This window comes from Lepisma saccharinum, chromosome 20 (assembly GCF_977018435.1).
Source record: "Lepisma saccharinum chromosome 20, izLepSacc3.1, whole genome shotgun sequence".
Lineage (NCBI taxonomy): Eukaryota > Metazoa > Arthropoda > Insecta > Zygentoma > Lepismatidae > Lepisma > Lepisma saccharinum.
In genome coordinates this window covers 40,462,010-40,482,422 of record NC_139248.1, presented here as the reverse complement: position 1 = coordinate 40,482,422, position 20,413 = coordinate 40,462,010, and the positions used below count along the sequence as shown (strand labels likewise).

Below are 20,413 nucleotides of genomic sequence, written 5' to 3'. Positions count from 1 at the left end.
CCTATACGCCTTCATGGCGTAGTACTATGCACAGGGGAACACTTTTTTTAAAATCTTTGCTTATTGTCAATTGTGAATATTCGTCTGAAAAAGGTCTGTTAGAGGGTGGAAACGTTACCTTTTTTATGTATATTTTTTTATACTATAAAAGCTTTCCTACGTCAACATTTTAATGACATGAAAACAAGGCTTAACAGTGTTACAATGGAAATTAAATCTCAAATTACTATACTTTAAGAAAATTATTTATTTGAAAAACTTAAATTTATGTTTTAAGTCATGTTTACGCACAGAAAGACTAATCAGGACTGGACCTATCGTTTAAAGTGGGATCCGAACCACTGTGCAATGCGCCTCCACCATGTATCGAACCTCTCGAGTAGCTACAAGGCGACGACGTTACCACCACGCCATCGGGGAGGCCTTTATTTGAAAACCGGGAATAAAGGTAAACGAGCAGCAGAGTGATTGCTTGTTCGTTTCAAAATATTTAAGTACAATTTTACAAAGTTGCCTCCGCACAATGTCCAAAGTCCTGTTTCACAGTTCTTCACGAATTATACTGGTTTGTTCTGCAGCTGTCTTTGGAAGTAACAGTAACATTTTCGAGTAACATTAACTGTAAACTACTTACTTTATGAAATTAGTACCTGAAATTCAGTTATTTTTCCACCTACCTAGTAACTAACTTCGAAGTTAGTTGTACACTCCTGTTCACATAAAGTATCACTCTTTATAGGCTCGAACAGTTGAAGTATGTACCAATTGATGTGAACAGAAGCGTACAATTACTATTTTTTTTTTTTTTTTGCATAGAAAGGAATTTTCTTCTGTTCAATTTTTACAATTTGTTGAATCATATCCTCGCCTGAAAGAATGGATGAATTAGTGATTATTGAAATCGTGAAACCATGAGAACAATCTTATTTATTGCCAAGAACCAGAATGTATCTATTCCAAGTGTATTTTAATTAGAATAATTTCGACATAAGGCTATATAATCTCCAACAATCCTCATTGGTATACCACAGTTCAACAGTAATTCCGAATAATATATTGTTTGCTCAACAAAAATACAATAAAATAGTATTTTTTCATCTTTAAATAAAAGATGTGGATTTTATTACCTCTGTATTAACATATAAAATATATTAACTTAGTTATAATTATGTGGTTGATTGATTTAGTTTATTTTACTACGCTTTTCTGCCATTTTTGTCTAATCGCAAAGATGAGAACGAGTGATAAATGATGAAACTTATGAAGGATCACATGCAAAGCATACCCATGCCGGGATTCGAACCAGAGACTCTAGAATCGTAACGCGCTGTTCTAACCACTCCAACACGGACACCAGCAGTTTTAATTGAAGACTAAAATTGGTAAACGCTGTAAGTGCCACAATAATTCAAACACCGTTTTCCACGTTAAACTGTGAAATGTGCCATGCTTTATAATGTGGTAAACGTGAAATGTGGCTGGTAGTCCTCTAAGTAGTTCAAAGGGCGTGTAAAGAGGTCACTAGTGTGCACGTTCTTACGGGCTGATGTGCGGAACGATGCGATTTCCCAACACTTTCGCTTTTGGCACTTACAACGTTTACCACTTTTAGTTCTCAATTATATATGAACTTAATGCTAAGTTGTTGGTGGTCATCTGTGATGAAATGAATAGTGCACTTGCATTTCATGTTCTGAACCATGTCTTACAAGATATAACTAATCTAGAAATAAGTAATTGTAATAGTAACTAAATTAGATACGTTTTAAAGCTACAGTAATTATAACTGAATTTTTCTCAAGTGATTAACTTTGAATTACTTTTGAAAAGTAACTTTACACACACTGTCGATATCTTAGATAAGATACTCAGATAAGAAATGTGAGAGAAGTTTTCTAAGATACAATATGGTAATAATTACCATTAGAATAAAATTCAAATCATTCAAAAATCATTGCATGAAGGGACTACTAAAACTATATATTCGGGATATACGTATAAATTCACATTAACATTTTTCTTTCAATGTAACTTCATTCTCTTTCTTGCCCATCCTGCAACATTATGTGGTTCTCTCATAGATGCGTATGCTTCTTGCTGTCTTGAAATCATCATTCCATTCAGAAAGCAATAAATATCCTAAGATTGTGGGCAAATACCCTTCAAAATTGGAACTAGCAAAAATTTCAAGGAATGTGTGCTATAACTTGACAGACAAGACAAACAAGTTATACCATTCCCATTATTTTCAGTTTCTCAAATATACCGTTCCCAATTGCTGACTACTTGCAACCAGATATTAAGAAATCTTGCAACATCATTTCTTGAGTATATTTTGGACTCTTGATATCTTGTAAACCATCACCATCCAACCATGTAGGTACAAATTGTGTACAGTTCAAACAATCCACACAGACGATTTTGATTCCATAGAAGCATATCTACATATCCACGGTATTGGGTTGCCGTTGTTAGTCAAATCTGTTTACCTTTTTACAAATTTCAAGATATTCTTAGAAGACACATCAAATAGATTCTTAAGTGTTCATCTGCAAAAGGGGAAAATAAAAATATTGTTAATATGGTGTATGAGACTATGAACTTAACAACGATGAAAAAAATAATTTTCATTCCATTGTTACAACCACAGACAAGTTGAGTTAATAATAAAATGAAAACAACTTAGAGATGTTGTGAAAGTGGATATGAATATAATTGATCTAAACTGCACCATAATGGTTAACGAAGTGGTCCTTTTATAACTGAATTATAAAAGGTTTGATTCACGGTATCAGCTCACTTCAGTGACTCAGATTTACGTATCTTTACAGTGCATGTTAAATATGACCATAGGCGTGCGCAGACCCTCTGATTAGGGGGGGGGCAAAAGCCTTGAAAGTTTAGTCGGGAAAGAAAAACTTCACTTTAGCTCACTGTTTTAGTTCTATTGCATTGATGGGTATATGTGTGTGTGTGTGTATATGACATATTATTTATATACATTACATAATCAATTCATCCGCCCCATAACAAACCAATAGCAAAAATGTTATAAATTGTCTCTGAAATATTCGCGCTCATTTTTTTCCAAACCAAGCTGTTACAGGAGCTACTGTCTGAAGTACTTAATTGTTCTTACACTGTCTCTGGTAATTTACAATGCACTACAGAAAATAAATTGCGAGCGAAGCGAGCAAGAAAATTTCACGATCCAAATTTTTGCAAAGTGAAAACTGTATTGATTTAATATGGCGCAAACAAAATCACGGGACGCCATGGCGTTCTCTTTTACAATTTTTCTCATTCAGATTGTTCATCGTCCAGGGACAACTCCCGCCGTCCCCAAGCTATGACTATGAACTTGACAAGACTGTAAGAAAAGCAGATATTGCGAGCGAAACGAGCAAGAAAATTTTACGAAATGTATTTTTGTTTGTATATAAATTTGAAGTCGAGGGGTCAATTGGCCCTCTGTGCCACCCTACAAGTGCTCCTGGCCGTCTGGAAAAAATGGTGATAGAAAGACGTGAAAACTAATTCCATTTTGAGTATCCTATTGTCCTGCTACTCTTAATTTCTGCTAGTTTTACTTTCTCTTAATTCAATGTTTGCCCTCCTAGAATTGCTTTCCGTCCAATGTTGTGATAAGGCAATGCCCCTCTGCCCCCTTATGGTTGCGCCACTGCAACCAATATCGTTTAATAAGTCAGAAGATTCTTCTACACTAAATTTCTAGTTGAATATATAATAATGTAGGGGCATGGAACGTCTAGAAGGGGGGCAAGGATTACCACACCCCCCTCTTCAAAAACGAATATCTACCTAAAAGTATATATTTCACACGTATAATTTGATTTCAGTCATAGAATTTACATTAATTATTACGTATGTAATGGAGGGACGCAAGTATGCGATAATTTCAAATTCAAGTGGTGTTTTTGAGGGGGCAACACTATTATCGGGGTAATATGCCCCACGGAAAAATATCTTGCTTGTCCCTATGTGGAAAAAATCTGCGAACGTCCGTGAGCCCCCCCCCCTTGCCCGCCCCCGTGCGCACGCCTATGAATAGAACTTTGACTTAAGTAGGTTATTGAATCAAATATTCGTAACATAATCTGGACAAATTATGATTTCTCTGAAAATCACTCAATCTTACCCACAAATAAATAATTGGCCTTGCACTTGTAAAATATGTGAACTTCTAATATTTACTAATCTATACTAATTTGTAAATTCTCAGTAAATACGCAAACTATTGTTTGGTAGATTGTTATGGTGTACTTTTACACATTAAATACATAAAGCTTGAACTTATTGGAAATGTTGCGCTACCATTACAAACCGTTCAAAATTATGAAAGAACGAGAAAACCAAATGTTTTATACAGCTTACAAAACCGGTTTTCTGACCTGATTCTGTGAAAGAAGATAACAGAACGTTGTCCAGAACTTGCACAAAATTCTGTGATCTCACAATAAATCTATTCCAATCCAACCTAACAACTTAACCTACTTATTGCATTTAACATTTGCGAGTTTTATGAACTGTGTTCAAGTTTCAAAAACATAAAAGAGAAAAATCATGTTCAAAACAGGTCAGAAACAACTCGTTCCAACCTTGTACAGTGGGATCCATGAGTATTACCGTGCAAATTGTCCATGACTATTTTCATTAACTTTTCTCTTGCATCCTATTTGCTTTTAAACTATGGATTTTTAAGTATGCTGGTGCAGAAGCTGTCAACAGCATGTTTTGAATTTTCTTTTAATTCTTGAAGCTCTTGTTGGGTCAAAAAAAGTGCACGAACATGGTGATGGACAATTTTCACGGTAATACTCATGGATCCCACTGTACAAGGGCAAAGTGAAACTATAATGAACGGCTGATTTGTAATACAAATTCCGATGTACGTACATTTGAATAGCACCAGTGAAATACGAAAATAATCTCCCAAGAACGATAGTAGAGCATTTTGTGTAATATCGATTTAATGCCAGAATATAATCTATATCAAGGTATTTCATGCTCTAGTAATAATCACAAGACTGTAATATCTGCATTATGCCTAATTTGATATAACATTCTCTTCTGATTTTACAATTGCAAAGAATTATGAACTTCGTTTGTAAGGAAAAATGCGTGCAGCGTTGTAAAGGTTGAGACGTTGAAGCGATATTCTCACAGAAATTATATCGGAAGGTATTTCCTCAACATATAAATAAATCATACATTCTGCATCACTCTTGCATATTGCAAACGTTTTACTTTTGATGGATTAAGCAACAAGCATTTAAATATAAGACTTACCTTTCAGTGTTTTCCGATGTTTCCTTATTCCAACATGTACTGGATTCGTTATTCTCTGGTAACTCGGTTTAACTTTCACGATTTCGACGCACTTGTATTGATCATATAATTAGAAAAAACGGCGTGAAATATCGGCAACAGTGTAGGCTAAAATCTGCACCACGGAGTATATTGCGACGAAACGCCACTTCAAAAGTTTTAATGATAGGCACTACTCTCTGAAGGTACGAAATGTTTTCATTTTTTCACATAGTATTTCAGATGCTTGCGGGAAGAACATGTGATCTTTGTTTCACCACGAAATCTTCCATACTAGTCATAAAAGAAAGAAAATGCACCGGTATTAACAAAACTACCACTTCAGCGCCATCTGTACGGAGCAGTTTGAACATGACGGAGACCTTATATTTTCTGTTATTTACTTAAATCCCTTCAATCGTAACAGAATTATAAGGTTCACATGTTCTAGTGAATAAAACAATCTTTCATATCGGAAAATTTCTTCCTTACCGAATCTATATTAGTTGTACGGTTACCCTTAGAAATTTTGGTCTATGCTTTAGCATGGCTTTAGAACCCCCTTAAGACAAACATTCAACGAAGGTTATTGAGTGAGAAAATGGGAGATTGTGTAAAATAGCGGCCTAGTTGAGTGAAGATCGAAGGTTCGAATCCCTTATAGAACCGGCTATTTCTTGACACTAATATTTGGTGCATAATATATTTAATGTATTGTCGACATTTATAAGAAACAAAATATGAAAAATCTCCTCCTCCGTAACGGTGCGGTCTAAGAATCTGTGCTTTGGACTCAAACTGCAGCGGGACGGCATGGATTCGAGTCGTCCTGGGTTCTCGGCCTGTTATCTGTATAGGACTGGTGGCAACCCACCATCTTGAGGAAATTGGGAAGCTACGAGTGACTGGTGTAACCTGGTTTCAGATATCTTCTATAACGGCTGAGGGTTCGACGTGCTGACCAACGTTACCTCGTTGCCAGTTGAAGATAACTCTATGTAGGATTGTGGAAGGGAGACTGACAGTCGGGAGATGGCCTATGGCCCTTCGAGGTTTTAAAATATGAAAACTATTCCTTCCGTAAATCTAATTTCTCGTCATTGTCACGTGAGATTTCTTTTCAGTATAACTCCTGCAATACTAATTAGTTCCTAAGTAGGATAATGAGATGGACAGAGAGATATTAAATTATGAGTTCACTGTTTAAAAAATAAGCATTAACACATTTTTATATTCAAATACCTCTTTACAAATTCCTGAGCACGTCACTACAAATGAACCAATCTAGTCCACACTAGAGCCTTGGCTTATCGATACCTATGGGGTATCCTACAATTACAGTCAAACCACAACCTCAATTCTCGAAGCTGTAGCCTCTCCATGTAAAACGATTGCGTCGTAAATATAGTAGATTTTGCTTAAGTGTTTTGTGACATTCATACCACCTCTATTTCATTTGCTACAAAGGAGTGTTTGGTTGTGTTGTTTATAAAGAGGCGGGTGGAGATTACATTTCTAATGCATATTGAACGAATTGGTCTTAACTCATAATCATGCCGTAAGAAGGAACGAACTCGTGGGGTAGTGGTTATCGCACTGGGTTGTCACTCTAATGGTCGTAGGTTCAAATCCCCACGGTGGCAAAAACTTTTCGTAAGCTTTATTCGTTCCCATTGTTACTATTTGAATGAGTCTTATTTGAAACTAACAACGAAAGATTATACAATTAACTCTCTCTCTTTCAAAATGGATATGAGGACAGGTTTCTTATTATAAGAATTGGAAATTTTAGTGGTCTCAACGCATCTAAAATCCAAAATACTAGAGCGACGTTATTTTCTACTGAATTCTAAATCCACGTTATACACAGATAAGCTAATGGGGCCTGGACCTACAGTTTAAAGTGAGATACGAACCACTATGTGTCTCCACTTGTTATCCTGCACTGAGTAAAACAAACAGCTCCCCGCCCCCATTTTTAAAACAAATTTGCATTAAATATGGTATTTATAAGATAATCATCATTGATTTGATTGTTTTTATTACTGAACGTCAAATGAAACATTTTCCACAATCACCTCTTCGTCCCATCTCTCCCAATATCTATCTGTCCCTCTCTTTCCCCCTTCCCCACCCCCACACACATGTATCAAAATAAATATTTTCTTAGGTTTGTATGTGTATAAATATAACATTAAATACCCCCAAAAATACTATTTATTTTCTACTTTCCGTCACCCCTCTCCCACTCCCACAACCCCTCATTATTATTGGCGTTCGCCAGACCAAGTGGTAATGTATCGACGTCTTGTAATCAGTATGTCCTTTTCCGAGTTCCAGTCAGGTCGCATAATGTTTCAGATTCCAATTTAAATGTATCCCAAGTCGTGATTATCCTATGTGTGCAAAAAGTGATGTTTAAACGAACTCTTGACCTCAATAATACAAGTTGTGTATTTTCCTTCAGCTGTGGTTCCATCTTTTCGCGAGAAATAACGAATTAACCTAATCATTAACTCAACAAATAAAAATGCATCTCTAAATTAATTAATGAAAACTGTTATTACACCCAAACCACTATTTTATCGTAAATGTAAATGAAATATCATCTCACGTAGTGAAAACAATGTGAAAATTGTTCTAATGAGTTACATATGATTAGAGGCCAGCATAGTCTGCATTTTACCTACCCACTGCCCGCTTGCCCGTGAAGACAGGTATACCTGCTAGCCTGCCCACGGCAACGAGTCGACTTGCGTCTTTACCCGGGTTCTTCGTCTTCCAGGCGCTCTGCGCTTACAAGGTAACTGGGCATTCAACTAGACCCGGGCGCCTGCAAAACCTGCTGGAAGGAAACAGCCCTCCGGCAGCGTGTCGCTCCAGGTGTTTCATCACCACGTGGACAGCTTCAGCCAGTGTTGCCTGCTTACGTAGCTCGTAAATCCTACGAGGTCCTAGGAGGAGCTCTCTCCTCCAAGGAGAATTTATATACTTAGCGATTTCAGTTCAGCGTAAGCAGTTTTTATCTTATTGCCAGGAAATGCACGCAGTATTACAGCTTCATTTATTTAAATGAATGATCGAGCAAACAAAAATCTCCTCACTGAAAACTAATTGCTTTTCATTGCATGGTGCCTTAACCAGGCACGCAGTGGCGCAACCAGAGGGAATAGGTTGCATTGCTCACAAGCTTGGACGGAAATTAAGTCTAGCGGAAGGGTCAGGGTGGGGGTCAAACATTAAAGTACAAGAAAAACAGACTAGCAGAATTTAAGAGTAGCAGGGCTAAAGGGTACTCAAGATGGAATTAATTTTCATATTTTTCTTGCATTTTCCTTCCAGACGGCCAAGGGCACCTGCAGAGGTGGAATGGAGGGGTAATTGCAACCCCTTGATTTCAAATTTTATGAAAGTAGAAATATATTATAAAATATTATCCAGTCTCATCAAGTTCAATGCCGTAGCAAAGGGGTAGCGGGAGTCGGCCCTGAGCGCCGAACGATCTAAGTGAGAAAAGTTTTAAAACAGAGAATGCTATGGCGGCCCGTGATATTATTTGCTATTAATGTTGGTTTGTTACGAGTTGGATGAATTGATTATGTAATACGTCGCTCCATGTGAAAAGAAAATATTGTAGATGGAAATTTTACATGCCATATGTCTGTAAATTCGGAGAGCATTTATCATGCACTTTCTTTCTTTCAAAAACAGTTTGTGTGCTTGTTTTCCATTATTAGCTAATGTGAAATTGACTTGTTGAAAAAAAATATTTCTAATCCTCTGTTTCAACACAAATGCGCGTGAGAACCGACTTCTACCCCCTTTTTGCGTGATTTATGAGGATTATAATGCCTTTCATGCTACTTTATTACTATTATTGTGATTGTTCTTGTTGGCACGTTTATTTATCCAAGTACTTGGCCCTACCCCCCAAACGAGGGTAACGGCAATGGCCCTGGCTGGCTACGGCCCTGGTGTTCGCAGTAGAACAGTGTGTTGTTCGACTCGCGACCTCAGCGTCGAACGTGACATGTTTCAGTCCTGTCCTATATCACTATATATACGTATATTGGTTGTTTACGACATATACTTATGGATCCTGTGCCACGGAAAACCTATTTCAATGTGTGTGTGTGGGGGGGGGGTAGCAACATTCGTAAATCTCATTTCATTGGTGATGTGGCTTACGAAGCTTCGAGTTCCCTTTTTTAAGTAGTGAAAATCTATTGCAGTTGGCAACACTGCAGAACGGTGTGTGCCAGGTGCAGTTTCTACACGAAGCAACTACGTCATGCAGAGGGAGGGGTCTGCAGTTGATGGAAAGAACGAACTGAGGCCTACTAGGTATCGTAAGACTGCGGGTACCCGGCGGGTCTACAATGCCTGCCAGGAACGATCTGTGCAGGTGGGCATACAAGCTGCTCAAGCGAGGGTGTTGCGCAGGTTGCATGGCATTTCAGGAGCGATGTCTCGCGAACGGGTCTGCTTCAGGTCTTGTGCAGGCCTTTACATATGATTGTCAAACACATGCATGAATACATTATATTAAGCTCGTGCTCTATAATTGGGACAATTTAATACTAATTTGAAACGATTAAAGGCAATTAAAACGACAAAGTAAACTTTTGCGCAATCTTTCTGCCGATTCGCATTATTGAAACAATATTTAACCAATTGGGACGTTATCTCATAATTGGAAATGATGTATTGGTTGAACTTCCTGTGGACAAGACCTGCACCTCCGAATCGAACTTCACTCTGATTGGAGGATCGTATATTTCACAACACTTCCTTGTTTCAGAGCTACCAACATAATTTCGTAAGACGTTGGACTTAGAAAAAATCCATGCGACAGATGTTTTGATCATGACTGTACATACTGAAAGTGTATTATTTCCAAGTGCTGATTTCTAGTTTTACTCTTTAAATTCAGTTTTGTTCATTAAAAGTTCAAAGTGATTTTTTATATATTTTTATATTTTGTTTTTTACATTTAGGACAGTCAGGCATGTAGAGAAATAAAGAGGGTGATGCTGTTTAAAGTGACATTTTTCTCTCAGTGTAGTTGCCGATGTATATCCTTTAGGATTAAAATATTTAATGTAGGTAAATAGCTGCTTGTTTCAACAAAAATATGTTAACACATAAGTGGAAAACAATACATACAAATATTATTTCTTTTTAAAATTGTTTGCTTCTTTATGTTACATTACATTAAGAGTCATATGCAGATCGTTTCAGCATAAGTTTCGTATTTCCTATTTTTTAGTAAATACGTTGTAAGTATAATGAAAATTGTTGTATTAAAATATTGTTTTTTACGCAAAAACACTTTTAATTCATACTAATGTTAATAATAATTGTTATTTACAGTTTTACTTCTCAGGTCCAACTTAAGCAACGGTAAGTCTAAATTAGGCAACCAATTTGGACCATTTATTCAATTTATTTTATCTTATTTTATAAATGTTAGTACTTAGTATATATTTTAAAATTTAATTATTACTATCTGATGAAAGTGCAGGTAATGTCCTATACTTAAAAAATTCGAATTAGTCATTAATAGAGAAATGGATTGAGAAAGACCAAAATGGTCCAATTTCGGCAACCTTCCCCTACCATAATTGGAAGCAAAGTTATAAAATGTTTTATTTTACCATGTAAACACATGCATTTTATATTTGTTATGATGTTGGCAAAACCTGCTGTATGAAAACCGTGATTCAGTATCACTCAGGAGTAAAATTTTACAAATGTAAGTTACTGCATGTCTTCTACCAGCCTACCAAATTTGATGAAAATCTGAAATGGTCGGGTTGAAAAGTTCATTTCTGTGATGATTTATTATGGAATGGCCCATACACATGTACATAAAATTTGTTTTAATGAATATTTATTAATAGAAGCATTAAAAATGCCACTAATTTTATTCTATAGGCAATTAGAACTTTAAGCTTCAATTTCAAAATAAAAATGGCATCATACTTAAGTGCCAATTAGTAATAATGCAACTTTGGTAAAGTCGTACGTTGACACAAAAACATTAACATTATTTACAATAGAAGGTTTTTTTCTGACTGTAAGTGCAAAGGAATCTCGGTGACAACTTTCAAATGGAATATGCATATATATTACATAATAATATGTCGTCCACCCATCAATTCAACCAAACAAAATTCTCTGCCAAAAAAACTGCTCACGACTTCCTCCCAACAGAGAAATAGTTGGTAATAAAACTACCAAGCGAAATCTTGGAACTAACAAAATAATTAACAGAACTTTGGAGCACTAACGAATGGTACTATTGCAATCGTAAGTGCTCTATGTGGGGAGGGAAACGTGAATTTAACAGCCACAGCAGTTCCTTTTTTAAAAATTACCTTTGTTCTAATAATGTAGTAACGAAATGGTTAAATGTAGTTTTGTAGCACTAACAAGTGACACTATTAGATTCGTTAGTGTTCATTTGTGCAGTTCAGGTTGTCACTGACCTAGTGAATTTTTACACACGACCGCTGCTCTACCTTTCTAAACATGTTTTTGAGCGGATCACAACATGTTGTGCACTTCAACCGAAACACAAGGGAGCACCACACTCTGAAGTGGCAATACGTATGTGGAGCAAGGCCGCGTATAACGTCAAACAAGGTGATAAAGCGAGTAGGCGGAGCAAAGCAGTGCAATCTGTGGGAACGGCTGGTAGATGCAGCCATGTTTATACCTCCATGAACTTACTTTTCATCTTACGCTTTCAGAGGGGAAGTGAATACAGAGAGAGGCTGGAGATAGCAACTCTTTTCTGCAGTACGCACTAGTTTGCTCCACCCACTCGCACTCTCCCTTTCTTAACTGTTATGCGCAGCCTTGTTTCAGAGACAAGAATGTAACTCTTAGTTTTTGTTGTTCTCGCAACTGCATTGTAAATGCTTTCACATATGGAAACAGAAACATTAATTGAAAGCCCATTTGCACATGGCATATATTCCATAATTACACATACAGAAGCTATTAAAAATGCATTGTTATGACCTCTTCAACCTTCTCATACTCCATGGCGGTTAAAATAGTAAACATTGTGTTCAAAGAAAGCGACTCAACATTGTGTAACGTTTATACCTGAAACATGTCACTAATCGAATCTTCCAGAAAACTTACGATACATTGTGTGTTACAGATGTAACTATGGTACAAGTCATTGTAAATACCAGGTCTTATCATCTGGCACACAGCGTAAATGGGAATTGCGCCAGTCCTTTAGCTGAAACGGCTCCATAAATTAAAGAACAATCGCCGCTTTGTTACTTCTGCATGTCGTTCTTACAGAACACTTAAGCGCTATAAACACGAATACCGCAACACGGGCACGAATCGAAAGGCCAAAGATATTTGACATAAACCACTTTCTCTCTCTACTGCCATGGCTGTGAGAGTTGGTGCCACTGCGACCGTTCTGTTGGTAGCATTTCATTTTTCTGTGGTACGTAGATATACGTTTAAGTTATTGCCTAAGGTAATTGTTCCCACATCTTTGTTCTTTAATTGATACTACGCATATTACTTGTTTTTCGGAATATTCCGAGTCACAACTACTTACACGGCATCAAGTCTTGGGTAATCAAGGATTCCAGCAACGAATCATAGTGAATAAATCGGTTCAAAATCATGGATATTAAACTCCAATGGAAAATGCAGATTAATCTTCTCGAATCCTCAGAACGGCAGATCTAATCTCAAGTTCAGCGATGTCATTTGTTTTGATTGATTATTTTAGGAAGGGAATTGTTCTTTACATTGACGTTATATGTTGAAGCGACTTTATACCTTGGTAGGTTCTAAATACATGTAAGGTATGATATCACCTTTGAAACGCATGCTAGGCGAATATGGTGTGTTGTCACATGAAGAAAAAGAAAGACAAAGGATGACTGCAATGAAATGCATACGAAGAAGAAGGAAGCAATGATTTAAGTATGGCAACTCGATAAAATGTTTTGTTATTGTGAATATAGGTATCATTATTTGCGGGCCAAATATCCACACGAATTTTGAATCCTTAAAATATTAAAGTGGATTTCTTAAAGAAATGTTTTTCAAGAAGTAACGTGTTTTTTTTTTAAAGATTGAACTGGTCTAGTTTTTGTTCTATGTTCTCGACCTGACATTTTTTTCATAGTATTTATGAATGGCTGTAAGTAAAACAGTAATATAAAGGATCATGATAAGTTAGAAGCAACATTTTCGTATTTGCAAAAAACACAGTATTTTAAGTTTAAATGCAGGAAGTAGTAATTTTACACTCGGTATTTTTTGCAGCACGTATTTTGTACTATACCGAATTGAAATATATGCGTTCATAACTTATGTAATTGATTTTATCTATCATATCACATTGAAATGGAAATAAATACAATATATCGCCAGTACCTCTTCAATCGTAGGACTAGTGTTATTTTTAAGAAAATTGTATTCCTTAATCATCATATATAGATAATTTAAATTGAATAGATTAAACAACACACGCACATGGCACGCGAGCGGGAATGTGTGTTATTGACTAATTTTTATTTATCTCACACACATACATAAACAAACAAACTATATTTAATTTTAATACAGATTGAATGAAATATTAATATCATTTGTAGCGTTCCTTTCTTTAAAGTTAAAAGGGCTCTTAAAATTTTACAAGCGAAGAGTTAATTTTATATCATGGAAAAAAATTATATACACAATGTGTTAGTGGAGGCACATAGTGGTTCGGATCCCACTTTAAACTGTAAGTCCAGTTCCGATTAGCCTTGCTATGCATGAAGTGGATTTAAAACATCGAATCAATCAATCATAATGTGTTAACTCAGATTCGAATGGTATATACAGGGTGACTGGTAATTAGATGTATTCCCTGAAAGGGGTTAAAGTAGAGACAATTTGCAATAAATTTGACCATATGATACCCCGTCCGAAAATTAGTAGTTTTCGAGATAATCGAATTTCAATTGTTTTTTTAAAAAAATGACAATTTTTCACATAAAAAGATGAATTGAGAAAACACTGCTCATTGTATGGAACTTATTTCAGAGTTTTCTGATAGCTAACAAATACGTGGTTCGTTGAAAAAAAAGTTTTTCCCAAATAACAATCACATGTAAGTACCGGGTGGGTCTAAACTTACAAGTGATGATAAAAAATGCACTCTTAGTTTACTTGGCAACGTATTAATGACAAAAATGGTATGACACGAAGCGTACAAATGACTTAAATTACTTCCTTGTGGCATCTGCTATCCAACAAGCTACAAATGTTGCTAACATTCACATTTCTGTACAACAAATAATACTTCATTCATCTTCATGTGAATGGAATCAATGAACAATACAATTAAAGAACATTACACGTCTGGCTCAAAGTGGGCACCTCCGTTACGAATGCAGGCACGCAGGTTTTTACGGACATTTGTTCTCTTAACTCGTGATGTGATGGTGTCCTTGATGTGTTGACCAGCTGTTCAGATTCTTTCCCTGAGCTCTTCTTGCGAGTTTACCGGTGTCTTGTCATGTGGCTCCAAATGTAAAAGTGGCAAGGCGTCAAATCGATCGGGGGATCGAGCTGAGCAGTCATCATACTGATAAATCATGTCACGTCTTGTACCTAGAGGCACATCCTCCAACAACATTGCCATCCTGTTCCTCAACAAATGTTCATAAGTGATGCCATTTAAGATTTGGGGCAGGAAAAATGGCTCGATCAAATGATTGTTGATTACGCTTATCCATACTTCTGCCTGGGCGTGCGACATTGGCTGGATGAAAATTACCCAAAGAAATGGATTGGCCGAGGCGGCCCGATTCCCTGGCCGGCTCGATCACCCGATTAGAAGCCTTTCGACTTTTTACATTTGGAACCACATGATAAAACACCGGTAAACTCGCAAGAAGAGGTCACGGAGAGAATCTGAACAGCTGGTCAACACATCAAGGACACCATCACATCAGGAGTTAAGAGACCAAATGTCCGTAAAAACCTGCGTGCCTGCATTCGTAACGGAGGTGCCCACTTTAAGCCAGACGTGTAATGTTCTTTAATTGTATTGTTCATTGATTCCATTCACATGAAGATGAATGAAGTATTATTTGTTGTACACAAATGTGAATGTTAGCAACATTTGTAGCTTGTTGGATAGCAGATGCCACAAGGAAGTAATTTAAGTCATTTGTACGCTTCGTGTCATACCATTTTTGTCATTAATACGTTGCCAAGTAAACTAAGAGTGCATTTTTTATCATCACTTGTAAGTTTAGACCCACCCGGTACTTACATGTGATTGTTATTTGGGAAAAACTTTTTTTTCAACGAACCACGTATTTGTTAGCTATCAGAAAACTCTGAAATAAGTTCCATACAATGAGCAGTGTTTTCTCAATTCATCTTTTTATGTGGAAAATTGTCATTTTTTTAAAAAAAACAATTGAAATTCGATTATCTCGAAAACTACTAATTTTCGGACGGGGTATCATATGGTCAAATTTATTGCAAATTGTCTCTACTTTAACCCCTTTCAGGGAATACATCTAATTACCAGTCACCCTGTATACATTGACAAAAAGTAAATAATTAAATATATATTTCTCTAACTTCTCTCCTTGATATGAAAGGAGCACGTTCTTTCGATAATTGAACACCAAGCAATCGCATTCATGTCGCAGAACGTTATGAGTTTAAATATTGTAATAATTATGTTAACTAGCTTGTAAGTATATTAGTATATTTTACACACTGATTATTGTATTCAATGTGACGACAGATTTATCATATTACTTCATATCACAAGTTCGAGAATAACAATAAATACTTCATTCCTTCTGTTATATATGAGGACTCGCGTACTTTCGACGTGGCCTTTTGCCACGTCTTGTACGCTCGCATGCGTGACCTTCGGCCACGTTGTGGTCGCAATCATGTTATAGATGGGGTTCTTCATAGATCTTAATGACTTTGAAAATGTCTGCATGGTGTATTGGATGATGGGGAACATATGTATAAGTTAGAAAAGTTTAGAAAGTAACTTTATATGTGTATGTGCTCTAATAAGGTACAAATATTCAAACTATTATTGTCTATTTGTATGGGCTCTAATAAGGTACAAATATTCAAACTATTATTGTCTATTTTCTTAATAATGAACTGAGTAAGTAATAACCGTTTCAAGTTAATTAGTTGGATGTTTTACATTTACGAATTAAATTGCGACACTAAATTGAAAATGTTACATTTACATCTTTTGTCATTTTCACATTTTTGAACGTAATTGGATAATAACTGTTTTCCGTCATTCCCCTCTTTTGCCTACCTTGCCTCTGTAATAAATTCTGATGCTCGCATTTTGAAATTCGAAGAGTCTAGCATAATTCCCTTTCAGTAGTTTTCGGGTGAAAATAAACATTCTTTAAGTTCCCTAGCAACGTCCGTTTCCATGAACAACAACAGGCACGGCAAGCTCTAAGGAATTGCATGTCATTATACCCCCTAAACATTTATTTAAAACAAGAACGATGTAGATATTTACGCATTGAGTATAACAATATATACGTAATTGTATCTGGGCTGAAACTCCTTATTATGTAGATGTCACACTTGTTTCAGGCACCTTTTCAAAACCATGAGTTCATTCATCTGTGTGCTATTGATCTGTGAGAAATATAATGTATCTCGACAATTAAGAATTGAAGGAAGTAGTATAGAAATACGATAAGCTCAATCGCTGCATGGGTGGTCTTTAATTTGCACGGGTGTTAATTAATTTGCACGGGTTTTAATTAATTTGCACGTACTTAGAATTCATTAGCATGTACTTAGAATACTTTACATTTATGTATTTGCATGTTTATAACTTTTATCAATATATAATTATTTATTTTATGAAAAATATGTATATAGAAGGTAATTAGAGGTACTAAACGCTATTCATATGATTTTATATTCATTACTACAAAGTATGTAATGTATGAAACTATAATAATTAATGTTTATAATATTGAAAATAAGAGTTTATGGTTTATGAACCGCTATGAACGGTAGTAATGGCTGTAGGTACAGGTCCAATTACGATTGGGGACGGTCCCGGTACTCGAACCCGCGATATGTAATGTTATTAATTAGTACTATGTAATAATGTATGTTATTATGTTATAAAAGACGGTGGTCTCAGACGCTAGACAGAATACTGTCTCAGAATCTGAACTCCGCGCAGGTAGAGGAGAAAGGAATTTGGGGGAAGTGCGTTCAAGGTCAAATGACGTCACAACGTCAGGACAAAGAACGAACCTGATTGACCAATCAGAGAACGCGTCGGTAGATTTTGAGAACCAGTTTTCCCAAGGTCAACTAGTACGCAAGAACAGGGGAAAGCTATGCAATACTGTAGGGCAGGGGAGGGATTCAATTAGACAAAAAAGGATGTCTGAAGCTATGCGTCGCTTGTAGATCCGGTTTCCGCCGCCAATTAATATTCCGCTCAGGGTTGCCCCAAGGCACAGGACGCTTTAGCGCAGGGTTTTCTTTATCTGTACTATGAAGAAGGGAGAGCTATCAGGGACGGGGCCTACAGTTTTCACCATTTGCTTTTATCACGGGGTAACGAACCTAGGACCCTTTGATTATTGATTTAGGTAGTAAATGTATGTTACTGTGTGCTATTTAACTTAAGTTTGAGTTTATTTTTTACCAAACTTTGACTTTATGTCAAACATTTTCACAGCTTATCCTTATTTTTACAAAAATATCACTATTTGTACTATTCAGGCAACACTTTTATTAAATTTTGGACTCGCAAAGACATTTTTTCAACGTTTAACTTATTATTTTACAATTTTATATTAATTTTTTACCAAAATAACACTATTTGTACTAATCAGCAACATTTTTTATTAAATTTTGGACTCACAAAGACATTTTTTCAACGTTTAACTTATTATTTTACAACTTTATATTAATTTTTTACCAAAATAACACTATTTGTACTAATCAGCAACATTTTTTATTAAATTTTGGACTCACAAAGACATTTTTTCAACTTTTAACTTATTATTTTACAACTATAAGTTAATTTTTTACCAAAATAACACTATTTGTACTATTCAAGCAACATTTTTTATTAAATTTTGGACTCACAAAGACATTTTTTTCTACGTTTAACTTATTATTTTACAACTTTATGTTAATTTTTTACCAAAATAACACTATTTGTACTAATCAGGCAACATTTTTTATTAAATTTTGGACTCACAAAGACATTTTTTTCTACGTTTAACTTATTATTTTACAACTTTATGTTAATTTTTACCAAAATAACACTATTTGTACTATTCAGGCAACATTTTTTATTAAATTTTGTATTTACAAAGAGATTTTTTCAACTTCTAATTTATTATTTTACAAGTTTATGCCTATTTTTTACTCAAATAACACAATTCTATCTCTTCAGGAAAGACTTTTAGTTACATTTTCGACACACAAAGTGTGTGTTCTCAACTTCTATCTGTTTATTTCACAAGTTTAGGCTTATTATTACCAAAATAACACAATTTAATCTGTTCAGGAAAGACTTTTAGTTATTTTTTCGACACACAGAGTGTGTGATCTCAATTTATATCTGTTTATTTCACAAGTTTAGGCTTATTATTACCAAAATAATACAATTCAATCTGTTCAGGAAAGACTTTTAGTCGCATTTTCGACACACAAAGTGTGTGTTCTCAACTTCTATCTGTTTATTTCACAAGTTTAGGCTTATTATTACTCAAATAACACAATTCTATCTGTTCAGGAAAGATTTTTAGTTACATTTTCGACACACAAAGTGTGTGTTTTCAACTTTTATTTGTTTATTTTACAAGTTTAGCCTAATATTTACTCAAATGACACTATTTATATTATTCAGGCACCATTTTTTATTACATTTTGGACTCTCAAAGACACACACACACACACACACACACAGAGAGAGAGAGAGAGAGAGAGAGAGAGAGAGAGAGAGAGAGAGAGAGAGAGAGATTTTTTCCAAGTTTACAGTATTATTCTCTAGTTTACTCAAATAACACAATTTAGATGTGTTTTGAATTATATTTTGGATGCAAAAGTATGTTTTGACAAGTTCTACCCTTTTATTTTACAAGTTTAGGCTTATTATTACTCAAATAACACAATTTAATCCAGTCAGGAAGGATTTGTTATTATATTTTGGATGCACAAACAGATGTTTTCAACTTTTTTACTGATTTATTTTGCAGGGTATGTATTAATTTGTATTTATTTTGTTTCGTATCATATATACATTTACAAATTTTTAATTTAGAGTTTAGTATTTATTTAATTTTTTTCAAAAACACTAAAGAAAAAGTACTTTTAGCTAAAATGTAAGCCACAGAATATATTATTATTATTATTATTAGGGTTTACTGATTTCCACTATGCTATTTTTGGTTCTGTATTTCTATATGTATTTATTTAGGTCAGGTTACGCCTGCTATGTAGGAAAGTTTGTTTATTTTAGAGTTTGCTGAGTATTTTGTTACTTTTATACTAGGTAAAGTTTTCTAAATATATCAGGAAGGGCTCCATCCATATACTTTTGTTTTAGCTGTTTGGAGATGATGCGATCAGCACCACTCTCCATCTGCTTTTTATTTTATGTACCAAATATTATTTTGAGGATTAGTGAATTCTAGAGCTATTTATGCAGGAGAGAGGGCTTGAAAATTTTGATCTCAGATAACCTACTACTATTTGTCAGAGTATTTTAAAGGATATTTTATATTTATTATGTGCCACTAGAATATCAAAGCTTGCTTAATTTTTATGTCTGTAACGCTGTTATTGTATTTCTAGCTAAGGTTTACTGGATAAAGTACACGAAATGTTTATCATTTCGACTATTTACTTTTATACGAGGCCAAATTTTTAGTGTAACGAAAATTATTGTGTGTCTATAAAGACTGAAATTCTTTTACCGATGGGTCCATAACTGGACGCTTACCAACATTGTTCCTTTTTTTTAAAAAAATATAACCATTTATCAATGTATTGACAA

The 20,413-nt window shown here is 35.2% G+C and overlaps 1 protein-coding gene across 1 annotated transcript in view; it reads left to right on the top strand.

Moving 5' to 3' along the window:
* The first annotated feature begins 12,668 nt into the window (after nucleotides 1–12,668).
* LOC146003585 (venom peptide isomerase heavy chain-like) overlaps nucleotides 12,669–20,413 on the top strand; it is a 31,134-nt gene continuing 23,389 nt past the window's right edge. Inside the window, exon 1 of the mRNA XM_083141890.1 lies at nucleotides 12,669–12,805. Coding sequence (XP_082998016.1) covers nucleotides 12,746–12,805 — 60 coding nt within the window. The 5' untranslated portion in view covers nucleotides 12,669–12,745. The remainder of the gene's footprint in view (nucleotides 12,806–20,413) is intronic.